The sequence below is a fragment of the Camelina sativa genome, chromosome 16 (genome assembly GCF_000633955.1).
Source record: "Camelina sativa cultivar DH55 chromosome 16, Cs, whole genome shotgun sequence".
Taxonomy (NCBI): Eukaryota; Viridiplantae; Streptophyta; class Magnoliopsida; order Brassicales; family Brassicaceae; genus Camelina; species Camelina sativa.
The window spans coordinates 23,654,162-23,669,777 of record NC_025700.1 but is presented as its reverse complement, the minus strand read 5'-3'; the positions used below and the strand labels follow the sequence as shown (position 1 = coordinate 23,669,777).

Here is a 15,616-nt window from a genome sequence, read left to right as displayed (position 1 = left end):
GCAAATATCTGGAAATTTCCAAACATAAAATACTTAATTATTTACTTGTAGTTGAAGCAACAGTACAGAAAAGCTCCAACTTTTTTCCCGACGCATTCATATCATCAACAACAAAAAGGAAAGATCTGAATGCGTAATCCCGAAACAGAACCAACAAGAACAGACTAAAACAGAGAGAGAGAGCCAAAAAGCAAATAAGACTTACTAAATCAGTAACCATTTAGGGGAATTTCAAACCCAAACTTTTGAGAATGTCAACACAGCTGACGTTTTCATCTCTTTCATCAAGCTTCTCTCCACTGTTACGAAGAAGGGCTTCGATGATTTCTTTGAAAGGTATAACTTCACCAGAGTCTTCCGTTTCAGAGACCTTGGTCCCTTCAGTTGCAGATGCAGAACCGAAATTAACAACTCTCTGAGGAGGAGACTTGAGAGCTCTATTAGCCATAAAATCAAAAGGACGATTCGTGTCCAAAACCCTAACTTTTTCCGACGGTGGAGCAGAAACAGGCGTCATCTCAGCCGTAGAGGACGGTGATTTCAAATTCGTCTCCAAAACCCTTACTTTTCCCGACGGTGAAGCAGAAACAGGAGTCGTCACGGCCGTAGAAGACGGAGATTTCGAATTCGTCTCCAAAACCCTAACTTTTCCCGACGGTGAATGAGAACCAGGCGTCGTCGCGGCGTTAGAAGACGGAGATTTCGAATTCTTCTTCAAAGCTCTAACTTTTCCCGACGGTGAAGCAGAAACAGGGGTCGTCGCGGCCGTAGAAGACGGAGACTTCGAATTCGACTGCGAAAACCTAAAATTTTCCGACGGTGGAGAAGAAAGAAGCGTTGTCTCGGCGTTAGAATACGGAGATTTAAAATTCGAACCTTTATGAGATTTCATCTCAGAAACCCTAACTCCAGGTTCCGAATCAGCGGCAGAAGAAGGAGATGCGTTCTCAGGAGGAGTACGAAAGACGTCATCTTTGATGGAATCGAGGCTGGTCGGTGAAGAGAACGAGAGAACCGGAGTCTTAACAACCGCTGGCGAAATCTTGTTACTGAGGATCTCGGTGTTGTCAGAATTCGTCGGAGAAGCTTCGTGGCCGGCGAAAGGACAGTTTTTGAGGTAAGATTGCTGGGAAGAAGTGATGCTCCCGAGCTCGCTGGAGTCGCTTCCAACATTTTCCGCCATTTTTGATGCGTGAGTGAGTGAGTGACTCTTCCACACTGTCTGTCACTCTGTTTCAGTCTCCCTTAAAAGGAGAAGCTCAGCGTAGTACCAAATTCGGTTTAGTCAAATTCTAATCCCGGTTTTGTTAGCCACCGGTCTTTCTTGGGTTTATTGGGAAGATTCAGTCGGTACACGAGCCTTTAAATGTGTCCAATCCTCCAATCCCGTCGATTCATTAACTGTTGGCTGAAGAAGTGATATGAAGATGATGTGAGTGAAGTTATATATCCACCGGTTTAACTTTGGTATTCAATTGTTATTTTTGGTTAATGATTTGGTCAGTGTTCGCTTATTTGGTTATGCCATCCAATATGAAAATGCTAAATAAAAATTAACATGAAATATGAAAACACAATACAGCATTACATGTAATACAAAGCTAAGTCCATTTCTCTCTACCCTTTAGATTGTTCATCCAAAGGATGAACTTTTGTGTTCATAGAATCTGTCTTCAAGCTTAGATAACGAAAAATTAGCTAAAAGAAAAGAAAAAAAAAACTCAAGAGGCTCTGTTTCTTCTTTTATTTTGTCAGTCGATCTCCACAATCTGAGGCCTCCTCTCTGCAGCTTTCTTGCGTATAAAGATACCCCATCTCAAAGCAGCTTTAAGCTTAAGCCATCCCACCACAGCTTTCCCCGAGCCTCTATTACGTTCTCTTCTGTACGTGTTATCGATCTGAGCTTGGTACGGGATGCTATAACCATAACAAGACTCGTCGGTCTGACCATACCCGCCTTGTGTTCCCATAGTGTTCACTCCGATCCCAAACGTCTTCAACAGTCTCTGCATATCGTCAGTCTCAAGCATCTCTGAGCTCCTTAGTCTGATTTCTTCGCTGAAAATGTCTTCAAGACCTTGTCCTGCAGCTCTTGGTCGACACCAATCTTCTCCGTTGTATGAGCTTGAATCATTGGAACTTTCCACTGACCTGTTGTAGTCCTGTACGTTGCAAGGGAATGAGGGTAATAATTGGCTGCAATGTTGCTGCACAAACTGAGGATAATCTATTTGTTGAGGGACCAGTGGATAGGTAATCGCGTTGGGATGACATTGCACAGTTTGCCTATTATTCTGGTTATGCAGCTGTGAATCGTTCTGAGCTGTTTGAGCTGTGGCCATTTTTGGTTCAGGTAAGCTTTTTAGTTCCTTCTCGGCGACTGGTAAGCAATTCAATAGCTTACCGTCGTATTCAATGGCTTTATGCCAGTTCTCGTACGCCATCTTCACCAAAATGTCTGCTGAAATCTGTGAGCTAACACCAATGATCAGTTAAATAACCAAGAAATAGTTTTCAAATCTTTACAGAAATGTGTCAGTCTCTACCTTTTGGTCATGATTAAGAGACTCCAGAGACAGGAACTGTCCATTTGCAATAAGGCCTCGGAACTCATAGATATGATTAAAGACAACACCTGTAGCGTGAGTCTGGTCTGTGTAAAACACATAGAGCTTTCCACCCAACACGCATGTCTTTGCATGTTCAACCGTATTCTCCCACATTCTATTCGACATTCCACTCCCAAGCAACTACAGTATCAGAGGAAAAAGAAACACGAATATTTAACAAGTATACACCTTTGGTAAAGTTGGTGGCTTATTCACATTAACAGTTAAATATGCTTACCTTTCTCAGCTTTTGTGGATCCTTAACAAGGATTCGAAGGAAGTCTTCGACTGTCACGATATTAGCTTTTAATAGCTTCTTGTGTAACACTCCATCTTTCGCAATTCTATCAAGTCTCCAGACTTCATCGTGTACAGCCGGTGGATAATGCTTCTTGTATACTGAAAAATATTGGTAAAGAAAATGAACATTTACAGATGACAGACACAAGTCAGTATTAAGAACTCTCTACTTGTCAACACAATAAAAGGTAAAACTCACGTTCTCCTCTATGATCTTTGACAGCAAATGGTTCTGTTTTGGCTTCACGAATGAGAAAGCTATCACCATACCCTGGGGCCGGCTTAACACCCAGCCTAAACTTTCTACTCCTTATCCAGCTGGAGTTGTCGGTAAAAGTAAGTTCTCCTAAACTTCCCACACCTTCCTTAAGCATCAACTGTGTGTCACCGGTTAAGATTGGGCGTTTCCCTTCTCGCTCTTTCACTTCAAAGCTCTCAAAGTGCTCTCTCGTCCAGTCTTCATCATCTTCATCATTAAAGTCTCCTTCTAACACTACAACATTCAGCTTTGAAGCTGACTCTTCTCCTGTTTGGACTACATTTCCTGTGTTTGCATCTATAAGAACCACATGAATTGCCGAGCCTCGCTCTCCCTCGACTTTCCCACCTGTGAATAAGTGAGGAGGCATTCGTGTCCTAAAGTGAAGTTGCAGGTTTCTTCCATCACGGTCTTGGATTCTCTTTGGTTCAGGTGACCTGGAGATTTTATGTTGGTTTAGCCAGAAACTCAAACATTAAAGTGACCACTGAACCATTTCAAGGGGAAAAGGTATAACTGGAGAAAATACCTCGATGTTAACTTTGTATTTCCCAACCTTGATAAGGCTCGTTCCACCTCTTCACTAACCTGTTTGTTTGCCCACACCATACCAAGTTTACAACTCCACAAGCATCTCACAATTTACTCTAAAGGCAATAATAGACATGTCTAGAAAGAGAGTAGAATAAAAACTTACAATTTTGCGAAACAATGGCTCTAAAGACGAGCAAAGCCTCTGCAAACTATCTACCTTGACAGCTTCCACAATAACACTGTAAATTTGTTTTTTCCATATGACTTATGAGAAAATCAACAAAGTAGCAAGCGAAACGAGAGGTTTGGAAACGTAACAACAAAATTTTGAGACCTTACAAAAGAACATCTTACAACAGAGGATAAATCACAACTCAGAAAGAGTAAAGAACTCGAAAGCAGGTTCGTCTTTAATAGTTGTGATGTTTAACCATTGAACTGGAAAATGACAGAAAAGTCTTAAGGAAGTTACCTTGCCAAAGCAGGCACTTTCTGTCTCTTTGATTCTGGCAACTTGTCTGTATCCTCTTGACTGCTCTCGTATCCTCGCTTGTTCATGGAACCTTCCATTTAAGAAAAAAAGAATTTGCGATCTCTGTGTCCAGAAATATACAAAAACTATTCCAAAGTTAGAAAAAAACAGCAGAAGTCCACGAAGGAAGCTTCAGAGAAGAACACAAAAGAAACATAACACACATAAATAAGTTGAATATAGAACAAATAGCCTCAAGGTATAGATAGACTTTGGACAACCCACATGGGTCTAGACGGTTTGCAGAAGTCACTGAACCGAGATCTGTTCTTTAATGGTAGATCTAAAGCGTTGATAAAAAAAAAACTTGAAGGAATCTGTCCATGTGAGCATTAGAATAATGCAAGGAGAAAATTATTAATGGCTGACACTAAAATAAAAAATCATATAAACTGAAAAAAGCAGCTGTTTTTGTGCATGAATGAATATTGAAAGTTGGTGCTGCGTAATACCTGGAGCGATCATATGCTGCATTATGTCAACCCTTTTTTGACTTGTCCAGTTTTGTCTCTTTCTCTGCTCTTGTCCCTCTTCACAGACTATCATGTTTCTTAAGCATCTGAAAGTCTTTGTTAGTCTTAACAAATATGAAACATAGATTACAAGTGACTCTTGCTTGACACACTTATGCTTAGGCCATGCTTATACGCATCCAACATTAGCTGCAGTACAAAGCCTCTTAAAAAAATCAAATCAGTCTTGCTGTCTCAATCAGATGCAAATCTCAACAAACACATAAACCAAGTTTTAAAAGATCATAAATATATATATTATTTCTGCTTTGGCTGATGAGAAAATGATGGTTGGTTTTGTCAATGAAAATAAAATACAGAAGTCGGTGACTTCTCTCGTCCAATGTGACTGGACAAAAATATATCTGAAGAAAAGTCAATACAAGGCCAACTCTTTCTTTAGCTATATTCAGATCCAAGAGCAAAACAAAAAAAAATTCTACATATATAAAGAACATGGGAGATAAAAACATTGCCTTGAGAATTAAGCGATTTCCATGTTCTCATGAGCTGAATGCGGAAGAGGAAATCTAGTTTGCTTCCATCGAGAAGCTCTTCAGGGTAGACTGAGAAGAAGTCACTAAACAGTGGATTACTTACTCACCTTCCCAACCTAATTGCCGAGCTCTCCGCTCCCACAACAAAGTGATCTTTCGCTCTTTGAGAAACAATGCTTGAGCTCTCTCCCTAGCTGATTCGCAAATTTCCGTGGCAGCGTTGCACTTCTCAGCCTCCTTTTGGTACTGTGAAGCAACTCTTTTTGCTTCAGCAAGTGTAACATGCATGTGACGACTATGCTCGTCTGCAACTGCTTCTTGCAGCTTCAACTCTTCCGTGAGTAGATCCACAAACTGCTTCTCCATCTCTTGTTTGAGCTCTGGATCATCGCTTCCACAACCTGATACACAACATAAGTCAATATTCAATTCCATGGACTAAAAAGGGGAGGAACATTACAACACACAAAAGAGAAATAGCTGCATTGGTTACTGATTCACCAGATTCCTAAGTTTTCAACTAATTCCAATTGGGCTCTTCATTGAGAAACCATCAGAGAGGCATTCTCATTAATATTAAAACAGTAGAGACACAGCAGAAACAAGCTTGGGAACGAAATCTAACCTGTAATAGAGAGGTTTGCAAGCCCTGCAAAAGAATACAACAAAAAGAATGGAACTTTATTAGTAATTGAGACTCTTATGGCTTATACAATGAAAGATCAAATGTAAAATCCGTAGCTTTATTGAAAGATTCATCACAAATGGTTCTGTGTACGATCTAAGCAGTTCCAGAAAATAGAAAGATTTATAATAAGAACTAAAAGTCTCCTAATTTATGAACCAAAATTGAAAACCCAGATATGCTAAATGTCCAATAAGAATGAGAGAAGTAATATTACCTGGAGCAATCTCGAGGAGAGACAAAGGAGGAGGACAATCGCAGATCTCACAGGGAGGACAAATGGAGTTGTTGCTACGAGCAGATCCAACGAAACCCTTTTTCAATTTCCAGTAAAGAGCAGGTCCACATACGATTAAAGCTGATACCACCGAGAATATCACGAGACATCTCATGCAATTTCCAGACCTCCGTGCCATTGCTACGGTGATGAACGCTCAGATCGTTTCACAGTCTTGCGCAATAGTAGCCAAACTAGCCATAGTATGAAAAAAAAGAAAAACAAAAAAAAGTCCTGGGGGAAAGAAAATAAATCCCATGAAACGGCGTCGTTACAGCTAAATGCTAGTGTACCCTTTTAATTCCATAATATTTTCAAGCTTAGCATTTATTGTATCTACGAGCTTACCCCATAACTTTCACTAATTACGAAGTTGCCACAAAACTGTGAGTAATTACGAAAGTTCACAATAGCTTTTGTTAATTACGAAAGGGTCCCACATCTTTGGCTTACAGAGAAAATGCCCCACAACTTTTTACAAAAATATGCAATGAATTTCAGTAAATCCGAATAGGATTAGGCAAAATTACTTATTATTACCCGCTGCTCAATATATGTTACTTGTCCCGCCAAAACAAGTATCTGTGGTAAACAAGATGTGTCAAATGTCTATCTTTATCTTTATCTTTATCTGTAATTGGTGATTTTTTTTGTCAATTTAATTTGTGATTTTCAGCTTAGCTAGAGAATTCAATCCTTATTTATTAATTATTTATATTTAACTAATTATTTGAAATCTATTAATTTAAACTACTTAATTAAAAGTTAAATACATTATGTTATCTATTCAGAGTATTTCCATTTTAACCATTCAATTTCGTATAAATAAAGACTTAATATTGCATTGTTGTAGTATCATCGCACTAAAAAATTAAAACGTAATGGAACCATCAAATTTTATTTTTCATATTGAATTTTACAGAGGAAGTCTGATATTAGTGAGAGAAGTATGATATTGATGAGAGTTATATCAGCAGTTACAAAATTGCCCACATCTTTCGGTATTTACGAAATTGTCTCACATCTTTCGTGATTTATGAGATATCCTTACATGTTTCGACAATAACGAAACTGCCTCACATCTTTTCGTAACTACATGAAACTGTCCACATCTTTCAATGACAAAAGTGTAACTTTTACTTTGTTACAAGAATAACAAAACACAGTACACAAATGTCTTTATTTGCTGATTTAGTGCAATAAACCTTTTCTTTGGCTTCTATTACTCTTCTATTTACTAATTTTCTCCTCTCAAATCTCTGTAATACTCACTGATCCATTTCTCTATAATGGCAACCTCTTGTGTCCTCTGCTCTTTCAGCCACTCCGGGTCACCTTTTGTAGCAGCCCTGAGATCTGCATGGTGAGCTCCTGTTTCACACAAAACAATGTCAGGTTTCAGTTTTTTCGCACAATAATATGTATATGGCTAACTTCCCCAACATTCATTAACATAACAAAAGTTACCTTTCTTGGTCACAAGCGCGACGATGCTGCTTGAAATGTTCTTCAGAACTCTGAAATTAGATGTTAAAACCAAGATACCACATAAAAATGATGTTCTACACACATTGAGATGAGAAGTAGTACTTAGTTACTTACCCTCCACGGCTCCAAGGATCCTGCAATCCATTGGAGAATATGATGTTACTTCCGAATCTCTTCAATACTGTCTCTATTCTCTGCAAAAGATGACCAAAAGAGCTGATATTGAATCTCACAGCTTAAGAAACTGATCCAATGTGAGGGAAAGAAAAAAACCAACCATTCCGCCAAATTCGGTTGTGATCCAATGGGGTCGAGGCTTGACTCCGTATCTACTCATGCACTGTTCTTTGAATGCCTCATAGTCATTGTCATACGGAGGGAGCATGCTCTGGTTCGAGCAGCTCATTGGCATCACCATCTCTGTGCACGCCTGTTTCCATTCAATAATCATATTATGCCATTTCTAGTCTCATAACATAAATCAGTTCTTATTCTAGAGTCTGCTATCTATCTATGAGATTACCTGATATTGCCATCCATTGAGTCCATGATCATCAGTTTGTTGTTCCATCTCAAAGCATTTTTCTGATCCTGAATAGTTGTAGTATAAGCTTGCAGCAGCAAAGGCACGGTCAAGATTACTGGATCCTCGAGGGAATCCGTCGATGATCTTACACATCTGATGCAAAAGAAAACGAGTCCAAATACTGATCGGTAAAAAAAGAAAATACTTGATAACAACACACTTTGCCAAAGTGACTTCGGCGTAATGAATATCTCACCTGCTCCACGGGATAACCAGGCAGTGGCGCCATGAAGTTAGCTGGAGTTGGATAATTAACCATGGCTGTATAAACAAATGCTCCACTTAACCAATTGCTGGCTGAATATATAGATTGAAGGCCTCTGCAATGCAAGCAAAACAGACACACGGTTAAGCTTTTCTTTAAAGAGCTTAGAGAACAGAGAATAGATTTAACTACAAGTTTGAAGATAAGGTTTAAAGCATAATTTACTTGCAAGTTCGGAACTTTTTGCTGAGTTCTTGCAAGCCATTTTTCTTAGTTGAGACTGCATCTAGCTCTTCCCAGCTTCTCTTGATGACTTTAAAACAATTAATACTCGCATCCTGCTCGTAACAAAAGTCCGTTATAATGTCACTTTAGTATGGAAAATTGCCGGAAACAGAGCATACAATACCTTAAAATCCTGAGAAACGGCGTCATAGAAGCTCGTCAATGGCACAATGTTATCAAAATGAAGTATTGGAGCGGATGACGCCAATGCACCGATTGCTATATGGGGATACTTGAGCCTGAACCACGCTGCAAGCACTGTCACAAGACATGACAGACAACAGAACATGGTTTATGAGAAATGATGAGTAATAATGAAGTACTATCAATTGATTATTTAACTGAAAGTGGTGGGTGTGAGCTTACTTCCACCATAAGAGCCACCAAAGACAACCACAGGCGATGCCTCGGACGATAGATTCTGCTTCAAGCTTCTTATCAGGATCGCAAAATCAGCCAACGCTTGCTGAGAGTTTAGGTAACCCAATGTCTCAGCTGACTTATGCGACTTCTTCCCAATTGGCGTTGATTCTCCATAGAACCGGTGCTACAGCAATATTAAACAAACAGACAAAACACCATCATAAACATCTTAGAGTCTCATTCTAGAAACTAGAGATAATATTACATGGTTTTTAAAACTCAAACCTCAATGAAAACAAGAAGAGCCCGGAACTTGGGAGCAATATCGGACATGAAACCGGTGTTTGAAGCAAACCAGTCGATGTCTCCTTCATTTCCGGTGTAGACAAAGATGGGGCCACCTTTGCGCCAGGAACGGTTGTTGATGAGGTACTTCTGGTGGAAGACTTTGTAGCTCTCTGGTGTGAAACTGAAATGGTCAAGATTCTGAGGGAAGTAACGAGTCTCAAAAGGTAACTCTGGCTTTGACTTGGAGGCCTTCTTCTTTTGTCTTAGAGAAGAAAGATGGTGGAAACCTCCAGGTGTGTAAGTTGCTTCTGCAACAACAGAGAAGAACAGTAACACAAGACACAGCAAACAAGTAGACATTTTCTCTCTCTTTCTCTCTCTCAAAATAATAGCAACTCAAATACACGCAAGGAGGCAGAAGAAGGAGTGGGTTTTGGTCTTATGCTAACAAAATTAGTTTTGCATCCGTCAAACTTTTGTTTTCCCAAGTAAACTCTTTTGGAGCTTGTGAAGTGAAAACGTGAGTTGCATCAGAAAAAGGTTTTGTCCTTTTTCAGAACTTGTGATGATTCTGCCTCTCCATCTCTGTCAACTCTCAAGCATGATGCTGACACAGAAAAAGAGTAACAATCAATCAAAGTCGAACTACCACACAAGTGGCCGTATGGTCCAAACAAAGCTAAGCTCCATCTCCAAGAAAACAAACTTAGTTTAAAATCCAGTTGGTTTCTTCTCCCAAAACAAAAACAGTTCCAACTGAGAATACCAATGAGATAGAAAAGAAGCAACTTTCTTATCTTGGAATAGTTTCCAATAAGAGTTCTCAAATTAATAAAAGATCTCAGTACCAATAATTGCAGACAACAGAACCTAAGAAGACTAAACTGGTTTATTTGGAATAATCCCACCACAAAAGTCACAATCTTGATCAAAAACAAGACACAACTCCACATCAGTTTGTTGCTGTCACAAACTTAGAGAAAGCTGAATTGAGAACCACAAAGGCACAAACTTTATTCCCAAAGTTGACATCTTTCATAATTGTTTCTTCGATTCTTTAAATGGTTTAGGCCCACAATTAACTTTTTCCAAACAAACCACTGATGTATTCTACTGAGGGTAATAGTTAAGAGTTACAAAGTTTCAACATGTACAAAGCCTAGTGCTCTTCTCAGATTCTGGTGCTGCTTTGAGATCTATCTAATTCATTACTTAAACTATGATTCTTCTACCTATTATGCAATTGAACAAAAGTTTACAGTTTAATCAAATGAAACATTTAAGTTTTCTTGAGCAAATCATTGTATGATGTGAAATGGCATCATCAGTTCATCACTGATCTCTCTATAGTGGTACCAATTGGTAGCCACGCCAAGAAACAGGGTGACCTCAGTGACTGGTCAACTGACTTAGAATGGATCAATCATAATCATATCCCCAAAGAAGAAGAAGAAATAGAAGACCAAAACAGGGAAAGTGGTTATAAGAGGTTGTAAAAGCGCTCAAGAGGATCATCATCGCGCGTGTGTGGCTCGATCGAACAGGTTTTTCGTAATCATTGGTTCCACTTCCACCGGAAAGGTGACGACGGCGAGACCGTTGGCACTTTCAGGAGCAAAGCCTCATACTTAAACTAATGAGTGAACAGAGCCGATTCTGAGACTCTGCTCTGCAACCACAGAGCCACGAAAATTAGGGTTAAGTAACCCGTGACAAAACCGGAATTACCCTGAATTAACTGTAATAAACCGGAATTAACCTGACTTAATCTGAAATAACCGAAATTAACCTGAATATATCGGATTAACCGTACATAACCGTAATTAACCGGATTGACCGACTAAACGGAAACTGATTTAACCGTAATTAACTCGGTATAGGTTACATACCAAAGATAGACTGATCTAGTGGAGTTTAGCAGTGCCTTCAGTGTGCCTCTTATGTAATTCTCAGGATGAGTCCAGAAAGCATTTGTCCTTTGATTGTGATTATGCTGCAGAGGTTTGGTTTTGTTTTCTTTAATGGTCCATTTCTCTCGTCGAAACTTGTTTGAAGACGGATTGAGATGGCTGAAGAATCCTAGCCAAGACAAGAATGTGACTTTGATTCTTCGATTAGCCTTTCAAACTTCAATGTATGTCATCTCGAAAGAAAGGCACTCAAGACTGCACAATGCAACCTCTAGACCAGCTTGTGCCCTAATTGTGGAGTACAAAACATTCTATAAGGTGTCACTTGGATCCGATATCGAGAGCTCAATAAAATCACGTCCTCAAGGAGTTTCAGTCATGGTTTGGTATATTTCAGAGCTATGTCGTAATCTTTTTCCTGTTGAAGGTGTTACTCATCATTATAGGAGGCACTGAAGTTTGTAGTTTAAAAATAGCAAATCCATAAAATTTTAGATAAAATGGCAAAATATATAAATGTCCTCAACAAAAATGGCAAATTCATAATTGATCCAGTGTAAAAATTAATTTTGATTTTTTTGATTTTATTATTATTTAAAGGAATGGTTTACTACTTGATGTATAATTATTAGCGTTTAGAATGCCCAAATACAAAATATGAGAAGAAGATATAGTTGGAGAAGCAAATTACAACAGTTCATAGACAAATCCATACGACGAGGCCTGCCGATAGAGACGAGTGGATAAAGATAGTGCAAGCCCATGATTATTACTTCGTTTTTGTATATACATGATAATGAACATGACATGTCAATGACTCATTCCGGCAAAAACAAGAAAGAAGAAAACTTTTTTTTTTTCATTTTTTGTTCCTAGAGAAGAAGGATGTATGAATGCATTTGTAGGGACTACTAGTTTCATAATTTCTTACCGTTAAATAAAGACTGAACCGGCCAAATATATATGAGGATGAAGATTCATCTCTTAATACAAATGAATTTTTTGTCTGCATTGATTGTTAGGTATAGTTTTCAACTTACTAATATATACCCCAACTTAGTTTCATTTAACGAGTTTTTGAAAAAATCGACATATTTCTTACATCAATGCATCAAATCTAGTCCACCTAATTAACAATAGATTTTTTATTTTTTTACGATAGTCACACACAAAATAAACTAAAGACAAGGCTATGGTTTGTTCGCAAGATTAATGGAAGATTGATTGATTGACACCCATTTGGTGGGGATCTTGATGTTATGGTATATATGGTTTTTGTGGTCCTATATGAATTGATCACTTTGCAAGTTTCTTTTCTTTTTTTCGTCCTTTATCCGAACTCTTGTGGTTCCTCGATCTTCTTAACTACCAAGAATAATATGCGATGAGATTTAGCATCCGCTTTTCTTCCCATCTCTTCACCTACTCAATTACCTATGACTTAGCTTTTCGGTGAAATTCTACGTTATAACCGATGAATATAGTTGTTGTAGATCCTTTACAAAATTTGTGTGGCCGTTGGTTTCAAAATTTTATGAAATGTACTTACTTTGGTAGAAAAATATTATTACAGTTGCACATTTGTGATGAGAGCTCTTATCTCTTTTCCTTTCCACTAGCGGTGGGCATTTAAACCGAACCGAACCAAACCGAATCGAACCAACCGAACTCAAACCGATTTAAACCAAACCCAATCCTACACTCCAACCATTCAGTTACGTTTCTTCTCAACCCAAATGGTTCGGTTACCGAATCGAACCAGTAATCCAATGTGTTTCTTAAATTAATTAATAATTTTACTAAAATTATAAACATGTGATCTTATCTATTACCACTTGCATTTTATTTATATTTTACATTATTTTAACTTTTCTAATAAAATTAACTAAATATAAATATAAATTTAATTATATTTAATATTAGATATTAATTTTAATTTTCTATCTTTTCTAATTTATTTGATTAATTAACTATTATAAAATCATAATCAATTTTATTTTGTTACATTAATTGATTCTTAAACCGAATTAAAACTGAACCAAACTAAAACTAAACCAAACCGAACCAAACCGAACATAAACCGACCCGAACACAAACCAAACTAACTTTGGTTGAGTTTGGTTAGAGTTTTAACAAAACCAAACAAACCGAACCGAACCAAACCCAAACCAAACCAAACCGAACTTAAACCGAAATGTCCACCCCTACTTTCGACCATCTTGGTTTCTCTAGTATTTGACAAATACTATCACATCTTCGAATACAATATGATTATGATTTCTGTTATAGCCACCAAGATAACTTCTAGTTGAATATAACTTTTGTTTTTATTAATAGGATGTGTGAAAATTAATACTGTATCGTAACTCTGTAAGATCTATTTAAGAGTTAACATGCATTCCAAAAGATTAAAATCACAAAGATAAGAACGTTTTCTTAAGCAAAACAAAAAAAAACAAAAAATCCTATCGTCTTTTGTTATCCCCAAGGAAGATAACGAACTCTGTGTACAAAAGCTTCCCACTCACAACTGTCGTTTTAATTTTCGAGAACTTTGTAAGGAAAAAAAAATGGTGACTGTATAAATGAATTGTTCGTATATAGGATAATAAAATATTGGGGTTGATGAGTCTTAAATGACATAATGTCCATATGATTTTTAATTACCAGCATTATTTAATATAATTATTGGACATATTAAGTTATTTTTATTACTTCATAAAAATAAATATTATTGATGGAAACTAAAATAAAATTAGACATGTGTTGAAAAATTGATGTTGAATAATATGTGATGAGATTTATTCATAATAATATATGATAGTGATGAAAAATTGTCACGACAACAGAATAAAATTAGAGAGACAAACAACACGTGTAAGGCCTTGAACCATATCAACTAGTACGTTTAGTTCAGTAGTGTCAAAACCGCATTTGGCTTGATTCGATTTCATTGTCAACCGTAGTTGCGTGGCACGTTGAAACTTCTTTTACTTTTCTGGGATTCATTGATAATCCGTTACTCATTGTGTTGTGGTTAATAGTATACCGTGGCTTATATTTTATTGAGATTTTTTCTATGAAAAATCACAAAATTACTGTCGTATATATGAAAATAAATAGAGCATTCCATATTTGACACTTAACCACTACCTACTCGAAACTAAACAGTGCATTTATACGTCACATATGATTTAAATCATACTATTTATGTTGTTAAAAAAGCCATGATCAAGAAGATTTAATCGACAACATCCATGATGGCCTTACGTGGACAGCGTCGTGAATTCCAGTAAAATTCATACAGCTTCGAAAAAAACTTATCAGCAAGATGTAGATCTCCTTCACTCATATCACAAACTGCCATAGTTTTTTTTTTCCCCACATCCAACAGACCAACACCATCTACACTCGAGGTCGTGGCAATTGGCGTTTACGGCTTACCATCACAATTCACAAGCGCAACATAATAGGTTCTAGACAACGTCCAACGGTCTTTGTATCTCGAACAAATACCAAATATGAGGTTCAAGAGCATGATACATGTTGATGCCTTTCATATCGACAATTCAAACCAAGAGCTACACACATATCAGCTTCCTCAACAAAGTGATTTTCTTGATAGTGGTCAACCACAACAATTTCTATTTCTGCCTTTTCTTTTTCGAAATCTACGTATGCTAAGTAGCACTAGCAAGAACTCTTTGGATCCAGTTATGATTCTCTCTTAATTTCAAACAAAACTAAATTGAGGGGTGAAAAGATTTTCAAATCTCAATAGTGTTTCCAAACTACCCACATAGATGTGCTTTTTATCTTTGGCCTAATATTTTTTACTTCTATTTTTTTTTAATAATAACAACTTTGAATTGACAATACTCTATCCATAATCCAATCCTGGATAAAGCAACATAGTGAAATCAATTCTCGAAAAAAAAATGGTATATATGGATAGTTAACCACTTGACTAAAAACACTCAGCCATTTTTTCCTCTAATAAGCGTAGCAATTTGGGATGATTTTCCCACAAAAACTAGGTTATATCTGCTTTATTAAATCACATCTACTGCATCTTAACAGTGTTTCCAAACTACCACATCTATGCGCTTTTTATCTTTGGCCTAATATATTTTTTTTTTTTTAACATCTTTGAATTGACAATACTCGATCCATAATCAAATCTCTACTATACGGGATAAAGCAACAAAGTGAAATCAACTCTCGTTAAGAAATGGTATATATGGTTAGTAAAAACACTTACCCAATTTTTTCCTCTAATAAACGTA

At 37.3% G+C, this 15,616-nt stretch overlaps 4 protein-coding genes across 8 annotated transcripts; all 4 read right to left on the bottom strand.

The window, feature by feature from the left end:
• Positions 16-1,364, bottom strand: LOC104752068 (putative protein TPRXL). Its single transcript, XM_019238277.1, has one exon. It carries the CDS (start codon positions 1,181-1,183, stop codon positions 221-223), a length of 963 nt encoding a protein of 320 aa, XP_019093822.1. The 5' UTR covers positions 1,184-1,364; the 3' UTR covers positions 16-220.
• On the bottom strand, positions 1,565-4,939 carry LOC104752066 (calmodulin-binding protein 60 E-like). 5 transcript variants are annotated; one of them, XM_019238611.1, is made up of 8 exons: positions 4,399-4,939; positions 4,175-4,297; positions 3,866-3,941; positions 3,698-3,756; positions 3,109-3,605; positions 2,848-3,008; positions 2,547-2,750; positions 1,565-2,468 (listed from the first exon to the last, which is right to left on the bottom strand). In XM_019238611.1, the coding sequence occupies exons 2-8, from the start codon at positions 4,270-4,272 to the stop codon at positions 1,752-1,754; spliced, it is 1,812 nt and encodes a 603-aa protein (XP_019094156.1). In that variant the 5' UTR covers positions 4,273-4,297; positions 4,399-4,939; the 3' UTR covers positions 1,565-1,751. The 5 variants fall into 5 exon arrangements, with proteins under 5 accessions (XP_019094156.1, XP_019094157.1, XP_010472432.1 ...); XM_019238612.1 differs by having other exon boundaries at positions 4,460-4,939; XM_010474130.2 differs by having other exon boundaries at positions 4,175-4,517; positions 4,687-4,939.
• Positions 5,057-6,445, bottom strand: LOC104752067. Its single transcript, XM_010474133.2, has 3 exons — positions 6,146-6,445; positions 5,869-5,892; positions 5,057-5,644 (listed from the first exon to the last, which is right to left on the bottom strand). Exons 1-3 carry the CDS (start codon positions 6,342-6,344, stop codon positions 5,343-5,345), a joined length of 525 nt encoding a protein of 174 aa, XP_010472435.1. The 5' UTR covers positions 6,345-6,445; the 3' UTR covers positions 5,057-5,342.
• On the bottom strand, positions 7,189-11,082 carry LOC104752065 (lysosomal Pro-X carboxypeptidase-like). Its single transcript, XM_010474129.2, has 10 exons — positions 9,418-11,082; positions 9,136-9,316; positions 8,894-9,027; positions 8,710-8,822; positions 8,476-8,599; positions 8,217-8,372; positions 7,971-8,123; positions 7,808-7,887; positions 7,673-7,722; positions 7,189-7,576 (listed from the first exon to the last, which is right to left on the bottom strand). The coding sequence occupies exons 1-10, from the start codon at positions 9,778-9,780 to the stop codon at positions 7,443-7,445; spliced, it is 1,488 nt and encodes a 495-aa protein (XP_010472431.1). The 5' UTR covers positions 9,781-11,082; the 3' UTR covers positions 7,189-7,442.